The sequence below is a fragment of the Bemisia tabaci genome, chromosome 4 (genome assembly GCF_918797505.1).
Source record: "Bemisia tabaci chromosome 4, PGI_BMITA_v3".
In the NCBI taxonomy this organism is placed as follows: domain Eukaryota; kingdom Metazoa; phylum Arthropoda; class Insecta; order Hemiptera; family Aleyrodidae; genus Bemisia; species Bemisia tabaci.
Genome location: NC_092796.1, coordinates 2591389 through 2618513, shown reverse-complemented (window position 1 = coordinate 2618513; position 27125 = coordinate 2591389). Strand labels below are relative to the sequence as shown.

Genomic DNA, 27125 nt, shown 5'->3' with positions numbered 1-27125 from the left:
AATTTTGACGCACAGTGACGGTGGTCACTCTCCTAAAAAAATATTTGATTTGCTTCCTGAGTCAGTTCCTAGAATTTCAAGCTCAAAGAGGGACATTAGAATGAAGACTGATCCACTTGGTCATTATCATTATGCAATAGCACTAATGGCTTAATGAACGAAATCCGATCACATGCAAAACAACCTCATAACAAAATAAGTAAACGAAAGAATGAGGGAATGAAAATAAATGGTAATTATTGAGCATAGAGCTTGAGGATGAACGGCGCATCGAAGAGTGTTACGAGTGTAAGTATCTCGGTGTCTGGCTAGATCAGGATAGAAGGATGGATAGGGCAATTAAGGACAGGATCATCCAGGGCAGGAGACCCTTCGCGATGCTCTATGTAATTATTTGAAAATATCTCACATCGAATACTTTCATTCTAAATTAAAAAAAAGTATCACAACCCCAACTACACTCCTGGCTGATTTTGGCGCCAGATATGAGAGTAGTTGTCCTAACCAGTGGTGTGGTTGATCCAACCCCAATTTTGGCAGACTCTCTGACCGGTGTGACTACTCATATGTCTGGCGACACAATCAGCCAGGAGTGTAGTTGGGATTGTGCAAGTTTTTTTCCGTAAACATTACGTTAAATAATATTTGCTTTTTATAAAAAAAAAAAACCAACGATATTCTGTTGCATTCATGAACCTCCCAATCTAAACAGCGAGAAAAAAACTGTAGGTGTGCAGCCTTACGCCTACATCCACCGTTTTCTCATGGTTGGAAAGCAAAAGTTGTTAAAAATAATGTTCCGTCAGGTTGAAGACTTTTAAAGGCCTTGTTCCTTATAATTTTTTTCCCGAAGCCGAGTTTTCCGCGAATTACTGTTTTAGAATCCACCTCTTCATTCCATGCGTACGCCTTGTCCTCTCGGCGTGTTATTTTTTCACGGCACCAAGGTACACATAAAAGAGTAAACAACCCTGGATCAAGGCTGTTTGAAGTTATTACCCCTCTTCCAATCCCTGCGTGAGCCTCTTTTCACCTCCTCTGCCGCCTCCATCTCACCCCGTTGACGCTTAGGCCAGATAATAGGGAATTTCCTAATTTTCTACGCACACGTCTATACTGTCATGCTAAGGAAAAACGCCATATGAACCTCCAGACGTTGCCAAATTTCTTCTGATAAAAAATGATTTTTCGAGAAAACCTATCATTATTTTTCCTCCAATTTTTCAGACAATTTTGTTCGCAATTTCACCTAAAGTTCTTGAGAATTTCAAGAAAAGATATTCATAAATCTCCATGAAAATGAATATTTTATCAGAGGAAATCTGGCAACTCTCGAATATTCATACAGCGTTCTTCCTCAGCACAGCAGCACACGATAGAAACGTGCCATTAAACAAGGTGATTTATCCACATTGTTGCATGCAGATGAAAATGTAGCAAAAGAGGTTTCTCTCGTTCGGATCACCACACTGGAAAAAAAAACTCCGGCCGTAGAAGCTGTACTTACGGTTACGTAGACATACCATCCGAATTTGGGGCTTAGAAGCGGAAAGTTTCGGGTGTAGCCGAAGCAGCAGGAAGCCGGAGCAGTCAAAACTACGGCTCCAGCACCCGGAACTTTCGGCCTCGTGAAAAAATGCTTCATCTGCTCAAAGCTACCGACGAGGTCATTTCAATTTTATTCCGCTCGAGGATTATCTCAAATTCCGCCTCGATTTAACTAACTTTAACCTACTTGATACCGCTAAAAGGATAATCTCCTTTTAATACAACGCGAAGGTACCAATCTTAGATACGGTTGGTTTATTTGAAGTTGTCAAATTCTCTTTTTTGCTCTGGCAGAAATTTGCAACGTGATTGCATCGCATTTAGCAAAAAGGAACCAGTGTGATTAGAGTGTGGTTAAAATGCTGCTTTTTCATGAATATCTAAAAAATCTCCCAATATAGCAAATCGTTTTTGCTTCCCGCCAAAAAACCGTTAATTTTAAATGAAAATAATTTTGTAAATTTTAGTACTCTTTACGCACAGAATTAGTAACAGTACAAGTAAAAGTAAGTACAGTAGTAAGTACAGTATTTAGTTTTTTTTACAAGTGCAGTGGAAGTTACACGATTTTGAAAACACTGTAATCCCGCTGGCTCATTTCTGCTGAATGCGATCCAAGTATTACCACGGACTCTACATGATGCGACTGCGCCCGTCGAGGGCTGGGCCGCGCATCGGCCGGAGGTACACTGAAAAGAAAAAAATCGGTTATGTGAACCGAACGTTCGGTGCTACATATTATCCCAAGTATCCGGTTGGTCAAACTGAACTTTCGGTTCATGTAACCGTACGTTCAGAATATGTGGACAAACTTAGTTCATCGGTTTACTTTACCGCACAAGTTCAGTTACACAAACCGAAAGCTCAGTTTGACAAACCAAAAAGTCAGTTTGCTGAATCGAGTTTGATGCGATGATACGGTAAACCGGAGTTAAGTATATACGACCGAACTTTTTTTCTCAGCGATACCTGCGTTATGAGCATTTACGTTGCCCGGGGGACGAGAAAATACGTGGGAATAGACGGAGCGTCCGACAACTGCGGCTCGGTCAAGGCGAAAGGCGGCTCCTCTTCAAAGCTGCGTTTTCTCCGTTGTCGAGGTAATCGATTTTCCGCCGTGATTGATTCAATTACCCGGGAAGAATGGAGCCCGAGACGAGGTCCGTCGGGTTAAAGAAGTCCACCTTGCCGCCGCTCCACGCCGCGAGTCAACAAGACCCGTCTCGCGGCGGGGGCGGGGCGCGCGGGGGCGCGGGGAGCGCGGCACCGAGGAAAATCACTTTACGGGGACGCACGGACGATGTTAAGAAAGCTCCGTTGTCGAGGAAGAAGCACCCGTGTCCCTCCTTCCACCGCGCGGATGACGGCGGTTTTGGCCGAGAGATGCCCGAGCTGCCTGGCTCTTCTTGCGACGAGCAGAGTTCCAGGGATGTGAACCGAAGGGACGGTTTTTTCCGGAGACCGGTGCCTTGTCGCCTTGCATCCCTACAAGACTCGACTCGGAGCACGATGCACTCAGGGCTCCCATTTCATGTCCGTCGAAAGTTTCGCGATTCGGAGCTTTTTTTACAATTCTCCCACTCCATGATCGTCAAAAGTCCCGGGAATCTTTTTAGATTTTTTTAAAATTTCCGAGAAAGCTCCGGAAAATGCAAAAAATCCGGAACAATACGGGGATTTCAAAATTTCAGGAGAATCTCAAAAGTTTTGGAATTTGGTACTATAGTTCCGGGAAATGGGAGCACTGGATGCACTGTTGAAAACTTGGGCGTATTTATGCTAAAAGGACTGCATTTTGCAATTTGGAACTATAAATTCTGGCTCTTCTGGAAAAACACTTATGTGCACAGGGAAACTAATGGCACATACGTTGTTTCTAAAACGGGCTATAATTTATAGTTCCAAATTGCAAAATGTAGTCCAAAAGGAACTGTGTGCATAGGCTTCACGTGCAACATATTTCCTTTTAGCATAAACGGACGTTCATTTCAGAGTGAACTTCGAAACTATGATGCTCTCAAACAACCGGAGTGCGGTACAAGTGCAGAGTGAAATCTACTATATTTGCAGAGTGAGCCTCACGCCCACAATGCGAAATTAACGCTTTTTGCAATTTTTCACCCTCAAGGAGTGGATCTCACTCCTTACTTTTACTATCACACCGGTTTTTGGGTGCAAAATAGGTTTCGCAGTGAATTGCCCTCCGGATTTCACTCCGAGGTTCCTGACAGCATGTGCCGATCTGACTGAGGAGCTAAGATGCATACTACTCTTTGCGCTGATATTGTGGAGCGTCCAGAACAAAGATGCAAATCCGGCTTTGAACAAGGAGCGACAAAAATTACCCAGTTAACGGGTGGCAGGGACTCGGCGCTCACTTCACTCGGCTGGCGGAGTAGTCTCAAGAAAATCCGTAGTGCGGCGGGAATGGAAGATATCTAATTTATGAGAATAATACGACCGCGAAGAGCTCCGAGAGGAGTTTCCGAGAAACTCAGCCGTAATCCAGCGGCGAGGGCAAATCTGAGAAAAGAAAGAGTACGCATCCTTTTTTCTCTCCTTCCGCGAGGAGCTAAAATGCAAAATAGTTTGATTCCCTCTCTCGTCATTCGTCTCTCCTCTCCCTCCTCTGCGTGTACATCCGTCTGCGTCTCTTTCGTCTTCCAAACTCGGTGACATTCTCCGCGACTTCTTTTCGCGAACCCGCGGCCCCAAGTCTCGGGAAATTCCTCCATTTTTATACGGGAATCTTTGTAAAGAGAGTTCACAAACATGTCCATAAGTCGTGAGCTTTATGACCCGCGATCTACTAAATTGCTCAAGACTTGAAGTTTTCCCTTTTAAATCAACTACAGTAGAGTCTCGATCATCCACATTTCGGTTATCTGCGGTTTTTCGGCGGTTCCCTGGCGGAGCTACTTATTACAATTATGTCCTTTTATTCTGGCACAATCTCGGAAAAACAAGTATAGATACCAGGGCCGGATTTAGGGGGTGGCCACATGGGCCGCGGCTCATGGCGGCTAATTTTGCAATTTTTTTAAATGTAGGTTTAAAAAAAAATCGGATGCAGAAAAAAAATTACAAACGAGAAAAGGTGACAAAATCTTTCATTTCCTGTGAGAATAGTAATATCTTATTTTTTCGTCTTCCGGATATACAAGAGACAGCATTTTCAATTAGTCGAGTAAAGAGAGAAACCAAACCGCGGCGCAGAGAGCATTGATGACGAAGACTTGAGATGAAAAGGAGAAACCCTCAGCGCGGTGGTCGGCATGTAACACATATTAGCGCCTACAAGACTGCATGAATACTTCACGCATTGCGTCAAAAACAGTGCGCTCAGCAGCGGTCGGCGTGAAACGTACAGCGCCTACAAAACTGCATGAATACTTCACGCATTGCGTCAAAAACAGTGCGATCAGCAGCGGTCGGCGTGAAACGTACAGCGCCTACAAGACTGTAGGAATACTTCACGCATTGCGCCAAACACAGTGCGGTCAGTGTGTTGCGGCGGCAGAAGTTAAAATTATTAAACCACATTCTTGTTAGTTCTTTCATAATTTTTTCGTTCATTTCTTATAAATGGAAAGCCTTGACCACACAGTGATAGGTTTACGGAACTTAACTTTCGCGCAAAGTTCCGTGAACTTTTGCTGGTAGTGTTGACAGGGCGTTCGCAAAAAATGTGCTCGACACTAGTAAACGCGTCTTATGCACCCTTCCGGCACGTGATAGTTTTTATTGATGATTCAAAATGAATGAGAAAGAGGCGGCAAAATACAGGCGGCCCATTGCGGGAAGTAGGTAAAGTCGGCCCTGATAGATACTTTAAATCAATAATACATTGGTATATCTGAATCTGCCAGGTCTGAGGAACTCTTACGGTGCGATAATTATTCTCATCATACGTACACACCTTTATGTACTTAGATGTTAATGGCCCAGCTTCGTTGAAGCACCTATAAATAAATGTATGAAACAACAACAACATCATTTTGTTTAGGCTACAGTGAAAACTCTGTGCACTTTTTGAAAATTTTAGAACCGTCAAAGAACATTATGATCAATATCAGCAAAGAACACAATGACTTCATCGACTTTATTTTTTTTATATAGCAAGCTAATTGTACATGAAAAAATGAGCGTATAGTGAAGACAAAAAAAAAATTTAATGACTGAAGTGCACAGAATTGGATTTGAATAAATGCGACAGGCGACACACAGTTCATAGTGGGCCTGGCTTTAGAGATGCACATGAATCCGGGGGCTAAAAACTCTTGATTTTAGCGAAAATATGCGCTCCGTTCGCAGATATAACCGGAAGTGAGAGAAAAGCAAACAGGCGGCTACAACGCGTTTGCCACGTTTTGTCATAAAATACTTTTTGTACACCAAACTAATAAGTTTGCATCCATTGCATATTACATGCTTTGGCAATAATCGCGTTTTTGTTTTAAATGTTTTAAAATCTTTGTTCTTGAGACTGCAATCGTTTTGTTGGAATTATTTTATAGAAATTCATTTTGATTTAAAAAGAAAGTTTCATCGCGGATGAAGCTCATATTTAGCACCTCTTTTCACAGAATGATAATGGATATACCTTTTCAATGTTCAATATTGCACGGCCTCCAAGTTAAACGTCAATTAATGATACAACCAGACCAAGTGATCCTCCACTCTTACCCCGGCTATGGTGGAAGCTATCACTTTCGGGACTCCAACTTTTACCTGTTGACTTACCTATTGGCAATTTCGTTTTGCAAACAAGACGAAGTTTGGGAAACTTGTTGGGCTCATGATGTCACTTGAAGCACATCATCCGCCATGTAGGTAGGTCAACAACCGAAAAAGGAGTGATGACTGTTGCTCCCTTATAATTGTTCATAAGGAGGTGTTGAATCCCCGAAAGTAAAAGCTACCAACTGTCACCAAGAGGTTTGGGGAGAGCACTGCATCCAACCTGCTTATTTAGATCGAGGATAGGTAACAAAGAGGAATTGAGTTTTTTTCACAATCAACGGGTAAGACCCTTAGTTGCTCGGAAGAACTGGACAAGCATCACCATCATGCAATTATCTCTTTTCTCTGAATTGATCTCGCAAAAAAAAGGGGGAAAAAACCGGGAGGGCACTAACTCTGCCCTTTTTTCTGAATGAGTCAGTTTCGCTAGTCACAAAAAGGAGCACCGAAAAAATTTTATTGTAATTTAACATTTTAGATGTAAAAAAAAGTGTGCGAGAACTCACAAAACGCTGAATCAACCGATTATAGCAGTTACTTTAGCAATGTCAAGATGTAAAAGTAACTGCCATGGCGGACGATTCAGCATTTTGTGAATTCTTGCACACTTTTTTTTACATCCAGAATCTTCAATCAACTTCACTTTTTTTCGGTGAGCTCACGACTTTCGAGAATCTGAGTTTAGGAGATTCGGTATCAGCGAAGATGTCTTGCCTGTCGGCAGGCTATGGGCTCTTGGCTTGCTTCCATGTTGGCCATTTTCTAACTCTTAGCTCCTTGGCGCCACAGTGACGTCATCCAGTTCGAAAATTGTTCAGGGCGGCAACAGTGGTAGTGAAATAGCTCGCAACTTGAGTTTGCGTTGAAATTCAAGCCGCAATCCCAGGCGGGGAAAACGTATTTAGTCGGCGCCGCTGCTTTGGAATGAGAGGCAATCCTCCGAGAAAGTTGACCGGAAATAATAATAAGCAGAGCGTGGCCTCCTCGGCTCAGTTTTTCCGCTCCTTTTCACGGCCGCGCCAACATCACTCCTCTTTTCGCACCCGCTTTTGTTAAGTTCCAGCAACGAGTGCAAATTCAAAGCAAAATTAGAGAAGATTTGTACAAGTGTAGACTGAGAAGTTCACGGAAAAAGTGAAATGGAGAATTTCATGCGCATTTTTTATTGCTTTATCTGAAAGTGCCTAAAGAGCTGATTTCACAGTATTTTTTATAATTTTTTTCTAATATGAGAAATTGTAGAAAAATCGATTTAAAAGTGAAAAAATGCACCGCCTAATAACGTCATCTGGCGGCATTTCCCATTTAAACACACGTATTTTAGCAGATTAGATCATTTTGTCATATCTTCTCCAATGATTGTTCAATTCGTGAACCGAGGTTGTCCTCGTGATCAATACACTCAGTATTTTCCTCTTAAATACGAAAGTCATCAAATTTCAGACACCTGCAAATTTTCTATTGCTGATTTAACAATTTTGTAGTTGAAAAGTGTCCGACATGTTTCAATGCAGATTTTACAATAAATAAAACTAGTTTAACCACCCTCGATGTCAAATTAGCTTTCCAATATCGTAAAATGTACATTTAATATATGTCTGACTTTTCCTTAACAATTTAATTGTTAAGTAAGCGATTCACTTCTTTAAATGTCGCTCTTTACGTATATTTTAAATGTCTAATACGTACTTTAAATGTTTAACCATAGAATTTCAAAATTAATTGGCAACTCATAAACTCAAAAAAAGAACTTTTCTTTATGTTTACATGGAGTTTAAATTGAATTGAAGTGGTGGTGTAATGGAGAAAGGCGAAATGAGTTGGGTTACGTTAGGTCAAGCAACTAAACTAACTTCGCGGTAGTGTGTGCGGTATCATTCAATATGAAGGCGCTCTATTCGCCTTATTTTTCGTCACACGCTGAAGTCCGTCCTCCTGTATGTGGTCACAACCGTGAATGTTCACATTCATTCATTATGCAGAGCGTGAAGGCTTTCACTCCAGGCCGTTTTCAGCCCACAGTGAAAATATTTAATGTTTTTGGTACAGAAATGATTGCTTATTTCACTGCAAAATAAGTTTAAGAATGACATTCTATAGAAAATATATACCTAAAAAATTACTAAAGTTGGAGAATATTCACGTATTTTGTCATAAGTGCAATCAGACTCTGGGAGCCCCTCAGACTATAAATTCGTCAAGACGCTGGAGTTTTCTGAAATGTTAACACTTCATTTTTCTTTATGATTTCACAATGGATTTCTACATGAAATTGGGTAAGAAATTCGACAGGTAAAAAGTTTGGTAATTTAACTCGGGGGTGAAATAGGCTCACGGTGAGAGTCTTATAAGCTCATCAAAACGAATGGAGGTATCGTTTGTATACCCCAACATTTTTTTACAAGCAGATGTTGTCTCTTGTTGCTTTAATGCGTATTTACGCCTTATTATCAAAAGATGCGCAAAAATGGAACTATGTATAAACTGCCATGCCGAGGAAGAGCGAAGAGGGCATTCAAATGCAGTAAAAGTTCTCGAAAAAATATTAATGTCTGAGACATAATATGAAAATTTGTCTTGTAAAGATTAGGATGAGAGCCAATACGCTGCGATAATATATAATTTGAATTTATTCCTCACATTGGGTTATGATATATGCCGAGGCCTTTCGGTTACACAGAACCATCATCAAAGCAAATAGACAAAAACAACAATTTTAGCGTGTTGGTGCTCATTTTAATATTTTCAATATATACGCTGTTCAGCTCAACATGTTTCAATTTTTCTTTTGGTTTTTACATACAATGGGTCAAACAATGGTGTTTTCCTTTTAAATAAAAAAAATACATACGTTTTTAAGAAAATGCATCTATTCTGAGAACTAATTTGACCTATTGTTTGAATCCACAAACTGATTGTGGTGGACGCAAGTGTCGTAAGACGGTGTGTTGGAGTTTTTTTAGCCAAGCTTAGCTCCGTAGTGAGATGTCAGCTTTATGCTGAATTTAACGCACGTTGGCTAAAAAACTTCAATACACCGTATTGTTTGAATGTCTTATCACCTTTCGCAACGCAGAAATTTACAGCAATCGTCTTTTTCGAAAAGGCGGAACTGTGAGATCGATCTTTCAGTGGTTTATCAGACCAGGATTTCAAAGATTAAATTCTTCAGTCCATTGCTCTTGATCCGATATTCGTACCTCAGTCAACAAAGTCTTTTGAATTGATAAAATCAATGCCGGAAAAGGGATTCTGAACAGTTCAACCAGAAAGCGATACCAAAAGTCGGGTTAACCCGGCTTAGTGAACACCTCGAAGAGAGGGTGCAGCTGAAACCACGTCGAGGAAAAACAACGCAACCCCAACGGAAAGCTTTCGTCCCACGCGTGGTTTCTGTTTATAGGGGCAGAGATCAAGCGCGTAACCCGATAGTTCTGTGTCTTCCTCAAACACGCAAATAAAAGGAATCGGGTTTTCCACGCCGAGACAGGTGGCCAGACTGCGCCCGCTGCCGATCAAATGAAAACGAGATGAAAAATGAGGAAAACATGGAAAGAGATAACGGAAGTTGACAGGTCGTTTGGGCCCGCGATACCGCGGTGCCTCCTTCCCGCTACCCTCGCTCCGGCGCCTTTTCGCACGATGAATTTTCTATTGCCTTCACTCGCCAACATTTCTAATAAGCGGATAATGTTTCCTCACCCTTCCTTGCCTCTTTCATTTTTTACAACGCGTATCTATTGTTCTGTAACATCTGATTTTTCCCTCTGTTTACCTCTACAACCCCTCCTTTCTTGTTGTGTCGTTTATAATAATCATGATTTTTGTTTCGTCTGCGCGGAAAGAATCGAATTGCTGATTTAACCATTCAATTGCCAAGAAAAGTGACTGACATGTTTTAACGTAGATTTTACAAAAAAATGCTACTTTAACCACTATTGTATGCGAATTTAACCATGGGGATGGTTAAAGTAGCATTTTTGCAATGTAAATTCTGCATTGAAACGTCGCAGTCACTTTTTTTTAGCAATTGAATTGCTAAATCAGCAATTTAATTTTTCCGTGTGTGATTCTTAAGGACGAAAGAGGCTTGAAAAGGCTCAAAATATTCTGTGTTTTGATTGCTCGAGTCAAAAATTTTTAATCTTCATATCGAAATCTTTTATTGTATTTTATTTTCTTATTCGGGATCGAATCAAGATAACTCATTGGAATTTAATGAGATAATATATGATGTACGTGAAAAAAATCTACAGGACACCTTAAAAAAACTGTTGGTCAGTTATATCTCATCTGTTTTTTTTATTTTTTTTTTTTTTATTTTTTATTTTTGGTCCTGATTGATTGAAAAACAACAAGGAAGTTATCCAAGCTATGCATGAAATGCTAAATGAAAATTTGCGATTTCGCAATCAAATATACGAGTTTGTCGTTAATTGACTATATCGTTGCGTCATAATAGTGCGTTAAATGGAAGGAAAGCGTTTGAAAGAATTTACTTGTTTTGCTTCCCTGGTAAAAATTGGCAGTAGAATCTGTGTTCCAAAATACCATAGACCTACAACCGGCTTTAAGATTTCCAATAGCCTCTATAGCCGGCAACACAATTTCTTATAGCCTTTTATAGCCGATGGCGATTAAGCAACAGCCTGGCGATAAAGTGTATGCTAAACGTTACTAATTACGGATGCTAGGACTTAGTGAGTTTTTGGACTACCGCTCTCTTTTTAGGCCGCAGTATCTTGATTTGATTTGCGAGGAAAGCTCCGTTCTTCTGAAGGATGCCTGACATTCCTAATATGTTGGAGCGCCTTCAATTTCGTATGATACTGTGAAATACCCCTGGTGTGAAATAGTTGCTTCAAGCGCCGCGGTACGCTGCGGCGGGCGGGCGGGCAGCCAGCGCTGAACGCGCATTGGCGCCTTCAAACCTAACAGGGATACTTCACGCATTGCGCAATGCGTGAAGTATCCCTGTTAGGTTTGTAGGCGCCGGTGCGCCGCCGCTCCGCTTTGTATTAGGCTCTAATATTTAATCTCGCCGGAGTTAGCGTTATTCAACTCATGACTTTGAAATGTTTGCACAATCTGTATGGATTATTCTAATTTTAATTGATGAAAAAAAATATGTGGTAAAGGAAAATATAATGTGCGTTTTGTAAATATTACGGTGATTCCTTACGAACTTAAGGATTTACAAAGCACAAGAATTTCTACTCAATTTCTTATAGCCTTTTATAGCCGATGGCGAAAAAGCAACAGCCAGGCGATAAAGTGTAAAGCTCGGTGATAGGAACTATAGCCCGGCTGTATAATTTTTTATCGCTTCGTGTAGCCCGGCCGTATGATTTTTTCCACTTTCTACAGCCAGCTATATGATTTTCTATCGCCCTCTTCGGTCGGCTATAAGAACTCCTATGGTATTTTGAAACGCAGCTCCAATCGCCAATTTTTACCAGGGTTACTTTTTATTCTTCGGTCCTGATTTTTTATGTTAATAAGATGACGATGGTCATTTATTCCTATAAACACAAAAAATCAGGACCGAAGAATAAAAAGTAAGCAAAACAAGTAAACGTATTCACCTGATAAAGAAATGAACTCAGCCAATTCGAAAGAATTGTTGCTCATCAGCTTAAAGTATATTTCGTTTGTCTTATTTCAGTGAAACTTTTCTGTTGCAGGTACTTACTTCCTGCTGTACGACTTCTTGGAGTTTTTCGAAAAAGACGGCCCGAGTCTCTTGCAGCGGGACAAGTTCTTGGACATCATCCATACGATATTCAAGAATTTTTCTCCTCTCGAAAAGGAAGCTATTATATTCCAGGTAAAAGAGTTATTATTTTATGCTGGCACCTTTTCTTATTTAATTAACCCATTTGAGCTTGTTAAAGTTTGTAATTAACGTTTTTTTCTTCCTGGAAATCTTTTCCAGTATAATTAACGTTTTTTTCTTCCTGGAAATCTTTTCCAGTGGATCAATTTATTTAATACGGTCTTCAGAAGCACTCAGAAGGGAATAGTATGTTGCTCGATAAACCAATGAGAATGTAAAAATGTGTTCTACGTAAAACGTGTAAGACATGCCTATTAATTTTAATCATATACAGGCTGATTAAAGGGTTATTTCACGCTTATGTCCTGACGTGAATAGGAAAATAAACGTTACCTATAAAGGAGGAGCGGTAGTCTTGAAAGAAAAATGGACATATTTATGCTGAAAGGAACCATGTTGCATGTAAACCGTAAGCACATAGTTCCTTCTAGCATATATACGCCCAAATGAAGTTTTCCCTCGAGTTTTTAAAAATTAATCAGTGGTTTCGAGATTTTAAGTAGTAGAGAGACCGTGTACATCAGAACAGATCAGTTTATAAGAATATTAAAAACACTTAGGTGATATTGAAGTCCAATTAGGTGTTGTGTTATTCCTGTTTGTGTCATAGCCCAGCAGTACCTGGCATCCTCGCCCATTTTTCCTCCACCCTCATCTGCATCTTTACCTGAAACATTTTGCAAGTCCTTTTCACGTTAGTTGGACGTACTTCTGCCAAACAGACCTATGTGCATTGAGACATAAGCCCTGAGATCCATAAGAATATATGCATAGCAGGGCTCACGTCATGAAGCACATAGTTCCGTTTGATAGAAATACGTGCAGTTGTGGGTGCATTCTGCCGTGCTCGACAAAAACGCGGTCAACATTCAAAAGTTATCAAATTCATTTTGTTTAAATGTAAAATTTCTGGAAAACCTGAGAATTATTTTCTTTAAAATTCTCAGAGAATTGTCTTCGCAATTAAAACAGGGCTGCCACAGTCAAGGAATACCGGGAAACCGGAAAATTTCAGGGAATTTTGAAAGGTCAGGAAAAATCAGGGAAAATGACATAAGTGTCACGAAAAAAATGGTCAAGTCAACTTCATGTGCTTTCGAGAATGGGTTGGATGTTCCGAACAGCGGATTTCGCCTGAGAACTACTCCGAAGTGTGTCTTTTTTATCATCCGGCATATCGTCAATTGTCAGGGAGTCTTAAAATAATAAGTCGGGGAAATCAGGGAAATGTCAGGAAATTTCATTTTCCGAATTCTGTGACAACCCTGTTAAAACCAAATTTCATGGAAAAATATTCAAACATTCTCTCAAAATTAAATAATTCACCAGGGGAATTTTTGCAACATCCGACAGATGATACAATGTTGTTCCTTAGCGCGGCAGTATCCCAGCCCGCGCGAGAGCAGTTATAATGGTTTCATCACGGCCGTAAATGCAACTGCAAACACGAGACCCTAAAGCTAAGCCGGAGCCGTGACGGGCCAGCGTAATCCGGCCGCACGAGCTTTCGCACACGTGTCTTACAGGTTTCAGGACGTAAATCCTCGTCTGTTTACTCCATTCGGACGTATTTCTGCCAAACGGAACTATGTGCATTATGACATGAGCCCTGTTATGCATATATTCTTATGGGTCTTGGGGCTCATCTCTTAATGCACATAGTTCCGTTTGACAGAAATACGTCCATTTCGTTGTCCCGATTACGGTCCTCCGACCAGTAACCCAAGTCGAATATGTAAATGGACCTCTTATACCGGGATGGGATCCGCGTCTCGGAATCCGCGCATCAACTCAGACGCGAAATGCAGCGCAAAACGGGACCCCGACATTGCAAAATTGGACATATTTATGCTAAAAGGAACTATGTGCATAAGGATTGCGTGTAACATAGTTCCTTTTTGCATAAATATGTCCAATTGTATCTGCTCGTGTACTGTCCTGCCGTGCTAAGGAAAAAACGCCGTATGAACCTGCGTTCGTTGCCAAATTTCCTTTTATCAAATACGAATTTGAGCGAATACGATGCCATATTTTTCTATTATCCTCCCTTTTCAAACGTAGACATAGACGACCATCCTCTGAGTTCCCGATCTGACCATAAAAGCTCACAACAACTCTGTTTCGAATGCATCAAGTGTGACGGTTGGCTGCTCTTTTGGGCCCTGAGGCCTCGATGAAACGGCATGTCCGTTCTTCTCTTACCTAGGTACTCTACTTCGGCGTTAATTAAACGTTAAGTAGCATGTGCCTGACTCAGGAGGAGGGAAGGGTTCGAAAAACATTAAAAGAACAAAATAAATAAAAGCCTGGCGTCGTTCATATAGACGGCTTCACGAGTTAAATATTTTTACGAGATTTGACCGTGCTCCAGAGCCGGGAAATATGAAATATTTGTTTGTTTGCACTCGAAATCATCCAGTTGAACTAACGGAGCTCTATGATGGTCGAGTGTGGCGGCACTGCGTGGAAAAATCCACACTAACAACCACTCGAAACGAGCATTAATTATAGCCGCGAGAGAGACACTTTTTGCAGCGGCTCCGTTGCTTTTGCTTTTGCCCCGGTTCGCTCGGGCGAAAAATGTGGGTTGAGAACTGCTCACCCCGATTCCGACGAGTGCCAACAATCGCCGACTCAACCTTGTTCAGAATTCCAAATCCGCGACCTCTAAGCCAAATTTGACAACGCTCCCCATCAACCGCAGGTGTCCTGCACCCCTGTCTCATTAATGCACAGAATCGCTGCAAGTAAAGTTGCTGCACCAGTAATTTGAAGCGAGCCTGGTAATATCTCAGTTAGCGGACTCTAGCCGCGAGTGTTGGGGCGGGTTTCTCGATACGGCCTCAGGCGTTATTCGATCTTAGTTCAACACCAATTGGCAAGGAGGATTTCGATAGCTTGACGTCGAGCGATCGAAATCCTGGTTTTCTATTGGTGTTTCACTTTCAACAAGCGCTTGTAACTCGCAAGTGGGCCAGAGACTCTCCTTTTCTCTCGGACTCTCCACCCTCAGCCTTGCTCGCAGATTGTAGAGAGGGCTCATCCCTAGCGGAAGGATCTAATTAGGGTAAATTAAAAACACCTACCAGGGTCGGATCTAGAAAAGGGCAATTTTCAAATACCCTCCCCTGGAAGCACATGAGGAGGGAAGAAAGAGCAGAGAGTAAAGGAAGGGGGAAAAGGGAGGAAAGAAAAAGAGTAAAAGTAACCTATCAAAAATCAAAAAGTTACCTCAGTCCATTTCTCTTTTCTTCTTCAGGGGAAAGGGGCGGAAGAGGATCCACTGTTTAACCTAAAAAGAAAATCGCCTGGTTTAGCCCAATCTGCCGTGCTAAGGAAGAACGCCGTATGAGCCTTCAGACGTTGCCAGATATTCTTCAATAAAACGACGATTTACAAGGAATATCGTGAATATTTTTCCTCAATTTTTTCAGACAATTTTGTTCGCAATTTTATCTAAAACGTCTCAAAATTTCAATGAAAAATACGCATAATTTTCTTCAAAAATACACGTTTTATCCGGGACAATTTGGCAACTCTGGAATGTTCATACGGCGTTTTTCCTTAGCACGGCAGTACTACCCTCTTGTTTGCGCTGATTTTTCCAAATACTACACACGCCAGAGGCAACTCCAGTATTTTACAAATATTATGTTAAAATTACTTGAGACATGTATTTAAGTGGGGTCCATTTTGTAGAATTGTCTCGGGAAAGTCTGCTAACCCCAATTCTGGGAATATTCTCCAAGGCCCCCACTCTGTATCACGAAATGCCCCCTTTTCTCTCGAGATGTTTCTTTATCCACCAGTGTTGCTTGCGTGCCTTGCTGCCATCGAAGAAAATTCTCTGAAAGTTACGATCGAGGGCGTTTTAACTGCACTCTCGAACAATTAAAGTAGAAGTGGAAATTCTGGAAGAACACTATCAACATATACGTGTTTCCTGCACCAAAATGTTTTTTCGGACCTCGAGTGAGTAAGGGCTAGGGACCGGATGTCTGAAATATGCTGAAATACAGGTGGAAGTTAAACTAGACGGGGTTTCAGCTTACTATTAGCATTGCCGAGGCACAAGAAAGAAATGCACGCCCGAAATAATGCACGGGAGAAACTGACAGGTTCGTTTCAGGCAGCGCATAGTCTCCTGTCGTCTGCATGTCAAGGCACGGATGTTTTTGCGCTCAGCTTCTCTCGCTGAAAATACCGATCCGATCGGGAGGAACTGACGAGCGTAAAACAAAATATCGCTGAACATCGCCGCGCTATTGCCTTTGCGATGAAAAGTAAAAATTAAAAAAAAAAATAAAATAAATAAATACATCGAACCGAAAACTTTTATACGTGTATCAGCGTACTTTATTCACAAGAATCTTAAGAATTTTGTCAGTGAGTCAATGGGTCAGTTGCACAGTCACATAATTGTATTTTGAATGCTTGATTCTTGTAGATTAGCTAAAAACAACAGATCTATCCAAACAGCAGCTCTCTGCGTTCAATATTAACTGAAATATCGCTGTTTTCTTTGAAAAGAGCGATTTTCTTGAAAAAAATAGTTGTCGTGTTTTCTTTCTGATCTATTCCACTACCGTACGACAATTTTTTTTTCTTGGTGAATTTTACGTTAAGAAATACTGGTTGGAATAAATTTCTGATGTAAATCGTCTGCAATCTCGTTTGAAAATATTTCTTAGATCGGGTATGCCTCTACGCATCTTCCCTGGTGACAGAAGAGTAAAATGAATCCTTTCTGATGAGTAATCGCCCTGCAAATGGACCACGTTAAGCAGAGAGGAGCCAAGCCGCCGAATTTAATCGGATAATGTAATTTTTAATATGAAACCGGTTGCGCGGATTTTTGAGAAAATTTAATGAATTTGCTGCATGGTACGAAGGAAATTTGTCAAAATTTTCAAAAGAATCCACAAAAACGCTCTCTTGTAAAAAATTAAATTGCCCAGTCAAATTTGGCGATAGCTGATGTGGCTTGATTCCTTTCTGCTAAACGCAGTCCAAATAAAGAATCGCCAAACTCCGATGAAAGGCCTGTGCACATGACAGGTTTTCTCTCGACCAGCGGGTCGATTGTTGAATCGTTATCGAATGATCTCGATCGATAAATCCCTATCTTCACAATGCTATATATCGATCAAGGTCATTCAATATCGATTCAACAATCGAGGAGCAGGTTGTAAGGGTTCCCAGCGTCTGACTCAGTGAGCGCGAATTCGGTTAATAAGTAGAGGGTGTAGCCACAAGTTCTCTAGTATTTACCCAAAGGGCCTCTTAGTCGGTCGCCGTGAAGTTTTCGGGGGAGCGGGGGCTGCGGTTCGCGACTAAGGAGTAACTCAAATGAAAGAACGTATTCAACTATTTGCTCGGACGAATTAATTTGATGAAATTCATCCCGCCAAGAAGTTTGAACTGGGATCAAGAATTCCTCACCGAGAGGGAATATGAATTTTCTCTTGATTCCACCCGGAACCGCACAGTGAGCTTTCGCGGTCCTCTCCCGACTATTGGGATCGATGTTGTAAGGGTAATGATAATTATCTGGATGCTCATGGCCGAACATTAATAACATCTCGGATGTAAATGTGCATACAAAATTAACCAATTTTAAAAGTAAGTACACTTATCAGTCGGTAAATAATAAGGGCTCAATGTAACTAGACAATTTCAAAATATATTTACACTACATTTAGGCCGCGCTTAGCAGAAACAAACCAAACCATATCAGCGATTGCCAAAATTCAGTTGGACAATTTAATTTTTTACATGAAAACGGTTGTGCGGATTTTTGTACAAATTTCTGTGAATTTTCTGCATGGTACGAAACGGATTGCTCAGAATTTTAAAAAAAATCCGCACAAACGTTCGCTTGTAAAAAATGAGACTGTCCGGTTAAAGGCAATAGCTGATGTGGCTTCGTTCCTCTCTACTGAACGCGGTCCATTTTGCAATCAGGACTTACGATTTCTAACTCATCCGTTAAAAGATTTATATGCATAGGGAAACAAATGGCACGCACTTTCCGCAAATTGTAGCTACAAATTGTAGTTCCTACTTGAAAAAAGTAGTCCAGCTTTGATAGTTTGCCGGAGTCATCCTTTCCTCACAAACCTCAAGAATGACCCGTCGAAAAGGGCTTTGGTTTTATTCTCATTGGAGCACATCAACCGCTCTGTACTGAAATGAAGTAGACACCTTTTTCATTTTTCCTATAAATTTTACCTTTAAAATTTTTGGATTTGTTTCACCCTTAGAAAAGAGCGGGCTCATTCATGCAGCACTATTAAATTATTAACATACTTCATCACATTATTACTCATCATCATTATTATTACTCATCATTATTTATGAGTAAATACTGACTTTTCTCAGTGCCTCTTGGAAGTTCAATATCTGTGGAAGTTTGAAATTTCCTGAATTCCCAGAGTTGGCTTTTTGAGCATACTGACGGCAAAATTAAAGAAACTACGCATCTTAATAGTGGAATTTTAAAGTCTACATTTCTTTTTTTTAAAAAAGAGAATGGATCAAACTCAACTCTCGAAATTGTCACTGAATATTCGTTATGAAAAGATTTCGTGAGAGTTTAGAATTTCATACAGTTTTGTTATATGGAGATTTCATCTGATATTGAATATTTTTGCATTCAGTAAATAAAGTATGATCGGAAAATCGTGACAAGTCCTTTCTTTAAAAGGGTTGGAAAGGTTGGTTTCTTTATGCTCTCATTCAATTGTGCGCTTGAACGTGAAAATGTCTGCAGCGGCTTGTGGCTGTTTTTCCAAGACTGGTTTATTTTTCTTTCCTTTATTTTCTCCAAATCTACCTCCGGCAACAGAAACAATTTTTTTGGCGTCGTCAACTTTCCTGCGGTTCACTTCTTTTTTGCACTTTTTCACTCGGGGATAAACTTTGTTCATCGTAAAACGTACATCTCTGATAAAACTCAAACTCGAGAAAAATGGAAGTAGGAGAGGATCAGAGTTGGTTCAATGACCACTAAATCGGTGTTTTTGCTCATTTTTTAACGCGCAATATCTTTATTGAAACGAAAACTCCAATTGAAGAAGTTGTGATTTATACCAAATATTATACTGGTGTTTTTGCATCCGTGTTACATGTTAAAAGTCAGACTAAGATGCAATGCACCTTGATTTCCAACGTTGCAGATTTACCCTTACTTTTTTTTAAATTTTTCGAGGACTGCTGGTCACCCTCATTGCGCAAAATTTTGCGTGACTTTCATATGCTCTTTCAAGAATATTCACAAAAATTGTGTACACTAACGTGCAACAACAATACCTGAAGACGTTCAATACGATCAGAAAGTTTGATACTTGAAAAACCATGCATTCTGTTTTGTATTCCGTAGGTTAAAAAAAAGTAAAATTAAAATTCTGACTATTAATTTGAAAAAAGCATGCCATAATTTTAGTAATAGGTTGAAACTCCAAAACCATGGCAAAAGTTCCTGGCCGCTTGTTCGTTTAAAGATTTTTTAGTATACTTCCCGAAGGGAATAAACTAACTCTCTAAGCCCTTTTTCCATTTTATGAATCAACTTTTTCATTTAAAGCTACATGATTTCGATACAAGCTGATCGACGCTGGATCGGCCAAGTTTGAAAATCACTTCTCGCCTTTTAAAAGGTGCTTGAAGGTGGTATCATCATGAAAAACTACAGAGGTCGCCCCTGTAATTATAGAGGTAAGAACTTGGCATGGAGGTGGAGTCAAGCACAAATGCAGGGTTGTCATATTGCACGCGAGACCCTAACGTCGGCAAGCTTTTTCAGTCGATAAACAGAGTTTTTTAAGCAAGTTGAAGAACAAAAAAATTCAATCTCATTGCCCGTAATTTGAAACTCATCCTTTATTTTTTTTTCTAATCTTCACAGTTTATTGCAAGTGGTTGTATTTGAAACTAAATTCGTTCCTCTTCAATTGGCCTGTTTCCATATTTGATTGCAGTACACGGACTGGGAAAATCTAGGTGACGGTTACACGAATCAGAAAATGATCGGAGAAATTGTTGGTGATTATTTCTTCATCTGTCCATCCAACTATTTCGCTCAAGTCATGTCAGACAACGGTGCCAAAATCTACTATTACTACTTCACACAGGTAATACACAAATTGTCTCTTTTATTTCTTTACCACTATTAACAATAATGATTCCCCTCAACAAATTGCACACTGTTCTGAAATAACTTTGAAACTACGGTCCCTTTGAATATAGCAAATAAGATATTTTTTTAGAAGTTGGAGTGCTCACTTGGGCCGTACTTCATAAGATAATTCAGACTATTTTACGATGGATATTTGTATGCTTATACTGTTGCTTGCTATCGCGGAGATCGCCATATAAACTTCATAATTTTTTTTTTTTCGTTACGGAGGAATATTCTGATCAGTGGCGTAGACAAAGGGGGGTGGTCTAGGGGGTCCGGATCCCCCTCTCCCCCTTAGCCTCGTTGATTGTACCTTTTTTTCTACTTTTGGAGGGCAGACATCAAATATTATTAGGGGCGTACACAAAATAATGTAAATGTACCCCCCTTCCTTAAAGAATTCTTAGCTACACCACCGATTATGATAAAATTTTAAGTATTCTCCTTTGAGATATCAAATAGTTTTATCCAGGATTCCACGAAGCTCATATCTAAATATTTGCATGAGAAGTATTCATAACTTTCCTCGAAAATGATTAATTTAAACTAAGATTTTCCATCATCCGGTTGTACTTACATCCGACACTCCTCTTCAGCACAACAGACTACGAACACGATGCACCTCAGAGCGAATTTAGCTTCAGTAATTTTCTGAATTACTTTGAACTGTTAAAACTATGAATTTTGCGACACTACGGAATCGTTACAATATCAAAATCCATTAGATCAACTCCAAAGTAACCTGCTTTGCTGGTAGAAATCCCATTTTTTAGACGAGTGCATCAAAACCGAACAAAAAATTAACTCGCAAAAAGAGAGATCAAGCTGTTGATTTGGAGCTTTTTTTCTCTGCGCGCGTGTTAAATCAACATTTGGTGCCTCATCACATACTGGTTGGACGACGCGACTTTGTTTCTGAAGAGAGCACATAGCAAACACAAAAAAAGGAAAAAAGAGGATAATTATATTAGCACCTGGATTACGAGTGTAATTGACTGCCACTAGCGCTGCTGCGAGAAAAAAAGAAAATACTTGCTTTCGGCGAAAAAAGGTTCAAACATGACGTCACGTATTCTCGTTGCAGAGTTTGGTTCCACGTAAAGCCCTCCCTTCCTCACCTTTCTCATTGTTAATTCACCGCAGCACCAATTGTATTTTACCGTGCCGTGAGCACCTATATGAGGAGGGCATTGCCACATCTGTGCCTCGCTCTGATTGGTGCACCAGTTTCAGGTCTTACTTGATGCTGTAAACCGTAAAGTGCCAATGTTTTCAAACCCAGCTTTGAAAAATTCGTATTTTCAAGAAGAAAATGAAATATACTCACACGGAATGTGTGATTCTCGGTAAAAATATTTATAAGACTTTGTCAATAAGTCATTACAATACTCGGAAGTTTAAAAATGTTTACTTCATTCCCAAAATGTAAGATCAATAATGACGACTGTAATCAAGCTCGCCTACATTTGAAAAGGTAGGCAAAAGCAGGTGCGGCAAGGTTGGAACAATGGTATTTAGAGTGCCTATATAGAAATAGTATTTTTATGTCAATCCTTTCAGCACAGAAAAATTGAGCCACTTGCTGCTCTGTTGGAACTCTGTTTTTATACCCACGAAGGCTCTTTGCCTCTACTTTGGGACCAATTTAAACAAATAAGATGGTGAACGGTGCCAGAGTTCTAGATGTGTTGAAACCTTTTCAATTTCCAACTTCTGAATTAAGTTTTGCGCGGATTTGAATGGATATACCGATTTCCAGTTAGAAGAACATAATACATTTAACGCTGCAAAATGTCCATTTCCAAGTTACATTTTGAGTAAAAAGTTGTTTGGCGTTTCCATCTGAAAATTTCTTTGTTTATTTTTTCCTCTAATTGCAAGCTAAAATCAGCACAATTTTAGACAGTAAATGCGCAGCCATATATTTGTAAAAAAATTGAACAGTTTGAGTTAATTTTGTATCTTAGAACTAAGTGACGTTCCTAAACATTTTTCTTAAAATTTCCAAACATTTTTTCTAAAATTTTATTGACTTGAAATATGTGTATTTTTGCAATTTTTACATTGTGTCTCTTTTGAGGCGTGAATTCGTGAAATCCTAGACAGACCATTAAAAATCGTAAATTCCGAATTTGAAGTTAAAAAAACGACATAATTACACAGCGCAAGCATTAGTTACACGCAGAGAAACAAGTCGATACTCACAACTTTCACGTACGTTTAATTTTTACCATACTGGTCTCGGATGATCCCTCCATAGTGATCACCGGCGGACTAGAGAGTTGGTCATCACTGAGGAGATGGGCGGCTCAAAACTGATCTGCGGGTTGATCATTAATTTCATAGTCAAAGCGATAGACAAAGGAGACAAGGGGAAAATGAAGCGATACTATTGGTTGGATCGAGTGGCTGCCATAGACTAAGGGGAAAAAGAATGGACTAACTATAGGGTCCTTAGTGGGTTACCGTTGGTTAGTCTATATAACTTATACGTCCTTAGTCCATTGCATCCACCCGCTTCCACTAGGGTTCCTCTATTTTTTCTTTGTCTATCGCTTTGTCTATCCCTCTGCGTCAATTTCAATAATCAGCCGCTGATAAAAATTCAGCGTTAGTGAAAGCTATGAGTAAAACGGCCTAAGTTTTTCTGTGTACGGGAAAATAGTCTCTTGGAGCTCGAGTCCAGACTCTTAAGAAATTGAACAAGAAAAAATACTCTTGATTCGATCGGATTTTCGCTTGAATCAAAAGGAAACCCGCCTGAATTAAGAGGCTTTGCTCTCGATCCAAGCAAAAATCCGATTGAATCAAGAGTATTTTTTCTCGTCAAAAGTTTTATGAGTCTGGACTCTGGATCCAAGAGACTTTTTTTTCAGTGTTCAATCCGTTTTTTCCTCTTTTCTAGATGTTCGTTTTCAAATATCAACCGTTTAGGAATTATTTTGGTCAGTCTAAGAGTTTACGGATCCCCACGGCTCCCAGGAATCCCTATACCTACGGGTAGGTAGAGTCCCTTTATGAAGGAAAGACAATACGAATCAATTTCTAATTGGTTCCCATATTTTAGGCCTCCACAGTGTCACAAGCGGGAATAAAGATTGCATTTCCACCAATTGCAAAGGTTATAAACCAGAATGGGAACGTCAAGGAGCAAACGGAATGACAGAAGGAACGGAGTCAGGAATGGAGATGTTGCATGAGTGAGGAATTTGCGATTTGACTATTGATTCTTTTGTAAAAGTTCGCGAGAAACACGATGAAGCCACTGGTTTTCCCTGAAATCAAACTCCCTAGTTCAAAAACAGCTCTCAAAGTTGAGGGCGTAATGGAGGGATATCCCACGCTATCCTGAGAGTCCACCCCTACATCAAGACATACTCTCCATGCAAAGATAGGGAGCAAATACATTGACAGGGCTGCCACTTTATTTGGGGACTCTAAAACTGAAAACACGGCATCACTGCTAATGTATTTGCTCCCTATCTTTGCATGGAGAGTTTGTCTTGATGTAGACGTGGACTCTCAGGATAGCGTGGGATATCATCTCCATTGCAGCCTCAACTTTGAGAGCGTTTTTTGAGCTTGGGAGTTAATTTCAGAGAAAATCAGTGGGACCATCGTGTTTCTCGCGAATTTTTCATAAGAATCAATAGTCAAATCGCGAATTCCTGACACATGCAACATCTCCACTCCGGAATGAGTTGATGAAAAGATAACGAAAAACGTTCAATTTGTGTGATCTTTATTCTCGTTCGTGACATCCAGGAGCCGCGCTGTCGTAACTCTCTCTGTAAAGGGCCTCTACGCGTAGGTATCCGATGTACCGCTGTTCGGGGATACCTGGGAAGCCTCGGGTTGCCTTGCGGTGGCTGGAACTAAGCGTGGGTTGTTTGCTTTGTTTTCTTCAGCGGACGAGCACTAATTTGTGGGGCGAGTGGATGGGGGTGATGCACGGCGACGAGGTGGAGTATGTGTTCGGGCACCCGCTCAACATGTCGCTCCAGTACAATGCCCGCGAACGGGACCTCAGCAATCGAATTATGGAAGCTTTCTCCAAATTCGCAATGACAGGGTAAGCGCAATATCCGTCCCACCTGTCCCGCCTGTCCCGCCGGATCCGACCATCCGTCCTCAGCTGTCACCCCGACCAAACAACCTCCGATTCGTCTTACTCCAACTTTCCGTCACCTTCGCCAATACCTCCAACTGGCAGCTCAAATAACTTTCCACTTTTTCTCGTCCACATGTGACCCTTCAAAGGAGGACCTACCTCAGTCCTCAGAAAGTCAATTCGTGACCGTCCACGAGCAAATCACTGAAAAAAAGTATCACAATCCCAGGTATACCCCTGGCTGATTTTGGCGCCAAATATACGAGTAGTTGCACTAGCCGGAGGCATGGTTGATCCAACCACGTTTTCGGCAGACGCAGCCGTACTTCTGACTGGTGCAACTACTCTCATATCTAGCGCCAAAATCAGCCAGGATTATAGTTGGGATTGTGATGATTTTTTTCCGTGTGGACATTAGCCTACGAAAAATTAAATTGGATTACATAGAGGAACATAGAGGGGTGCGCTGCATGATCGGAACTACAATGGGGCCGAGGGTCTGCCCCCCCCTCCATAAATTTAATTGACCACTCATTTATGTAAAATATTACGCTAAATAAGTGTGCGAAATATTTTTAAGCTTTGGAATTTTAATTCGATCAATTTGTCGGAAAAAGCAGCGCAAAATTGCCTCTGAGACGACTGAAGTTTACAAAACTTTCCGGAAAAGGACCACGGATCTCACTTTGAGACCAGAAAAATCCCTACGGGAAAAACCCACACATACTCTTGACGGGGTATTTTTAAGTGTCTCTAGCCCTTGACCAGGTGTCCTTCTGCTCCCACCCACAAAAGTTTGTAGTTCCGCCTATGGTGCTCTGCGAACATTTGGCACAAAACATTAGACGCAAAATGTCAAATCATACCGCAGCTATCGTAGTTTGAGGCTTACAGCTCAGAGACCATCGTTTTGAGGAAAAGCTATTAGAAATTGAATAGGCTCACACAAAACCGGCTGATGTTGCTTTATCCAGTTCTTGGTAAACTACTCAACATAGTTTATTCAAAACAATCTTAATTTTTCTTCTTATTCAGCCTATTCCATGTATCTCAAGCCATAAAGTTAGCTTCTTTCTCATGTAAAAAAATTGATATACATGAGCCGACAAAAAGCAGAAAAAAAATGTTTCAGGAAACTTCCCGCATTCCTTCGATCCTAGGATCGCAGGGTTGCGACGTGTAATAGAGGCTCACTGGCGCCTACGAACCTAAGTGGATACTTCACGCATTGCATAATGCTTGAAGCATCCACTTAGGTTTGTAGGAGCCAATGCGCGTTTGGATATTGTGTAAACCACGGGCGGTAGGTCTAAAGCGGCAGATACACTGGTGGGTAGATGGTAGAACGCGTGTGTTGAAAGTAAAGCACCAATAGGCAACAAGGATTTCGAATCTAGCGATCGAAATTCTAACCCTAGATTAACTCCTAATCTTGGTAATGATGTTTATGAATAAATTCAAACATTCCATTCATGGAAGAAAAAATAATTTACTTGGGTTAAATTAAACGCTTAACTTCACTGTGACAGTCTCAGCAATATGAAAATATGGCAACCTCAATCTTAACGCTTTGACTCAGCTGTAGCAAGCTATACGCACTTTGAACAACGCAGTATGAGAAAGAAACCATGCTCGATTGAGTGGTCTGCCTAAGCCGTTGTAGTGCGCGATTTGACTCGCGTACGGTATTGTTTTTCTTGTGACCGCGCATTCTTTCCGTGACCGATGGACAATAAAAACGTTAATACCTTATCCAGGAGTTGATTTCAGTAGTATTCGTTGCGCGAATCGTGTTCAACGTGAATTCTGGTGAAGAATCATGTATGAGAGTGCCTAAATCCTTACCTTTTTCAATGGTCCATTCAATCTGAAGAAGCGAACATAGAGAACTTGCCTAACATTTCTCTGAAAAAATATTTTATCGGGAGAAACAAGACAACGTTGAAGTACTCATACGACGCCTAAACACAAGATGAGCCTTTGCAGCCCCATTATTCGATTCCGCGATTATTCTAACGCGAGTTCGAATAATCGCGCCGAGCACAGTGCGGCCGGCCGGCGTTAAACGCATACTAGCGCCTGCAAGACTGCATGAATACTTCTCGCATTGCGCCAAACGCAGTGCAGTGTGCGCGCCTTAATCGTTGTAATTTCTCGGTATCAGACCCATCGCCCCCAGTGCGGTGGACACAATATCCAACTAGTGTACAACGACGAGCTTGCAATGCCGCGAGCCCGTGCTGATGAAAATGAAATGCTGATCAAATCGTTGTCAAATTTTAATCATCTCGGCTTTTAATTGGGTGAAACTCGTGTCCCTTTTCGCCAACAGGAGACCTTGCAGTCAGGCGACTTTTAAACAAAGGTCTAGGACGTAAGAGTTCTTTACGTCCAGCTAGAATAAATGAAATGCACAGTAAAATAAATGAAGAGAAGGGGGTGTGTAAATTAAGCTTTAAGAATGATGGCACCTGCTTTTATTTATTTATTTATTTGTTTATGTATTTATTTTAAAGGAAACCAACAGGAGAGGATGTGACTTGGCCGCAGTATACGAGGAGCAATCCACAATACTTTATATTTCATGCGACCACAAGTGGACTAGGGAGTGGACCGCGCTTAACCGCTTGTCAATTCTGGAACGAATTTTTGCCCAAACTAAGAAATGTGTCTGAAAATATATCCTCGACGACAGGTACGAAAATCGA

General features: G+C 40.7%; 1 protein-coding gene across 1 annotated transcript in view; it reads left to right on the top strand.

Annotated features, from left to right (window-relative positions):
* Window positions 1-27125, top strand: part of LOC109031260 (acetylcholinesterase) — a 158208-nt gene that overhangs the window by 119592 nt on the left and 11491 nt on the right. The window contains exons 6-9 of the mRNA XM_019042694.2: window positions 11976-12118; window positions 20107-20259; window positions 24215-24378; window positions 26934-27112. Of these exons, the coding sequence (XP_018898239.2) occupies window positions 11976-12118; window positions 20107-20259; window positions 24215-24378; window positions 26934-27112 (639 nt within the window). The remainder of the gene's footprint in view (window positions 1-11975; window positions 12119-20106; window positions 20260-24214; window positions 24379-26933; window positions 27113-27125) is intronic.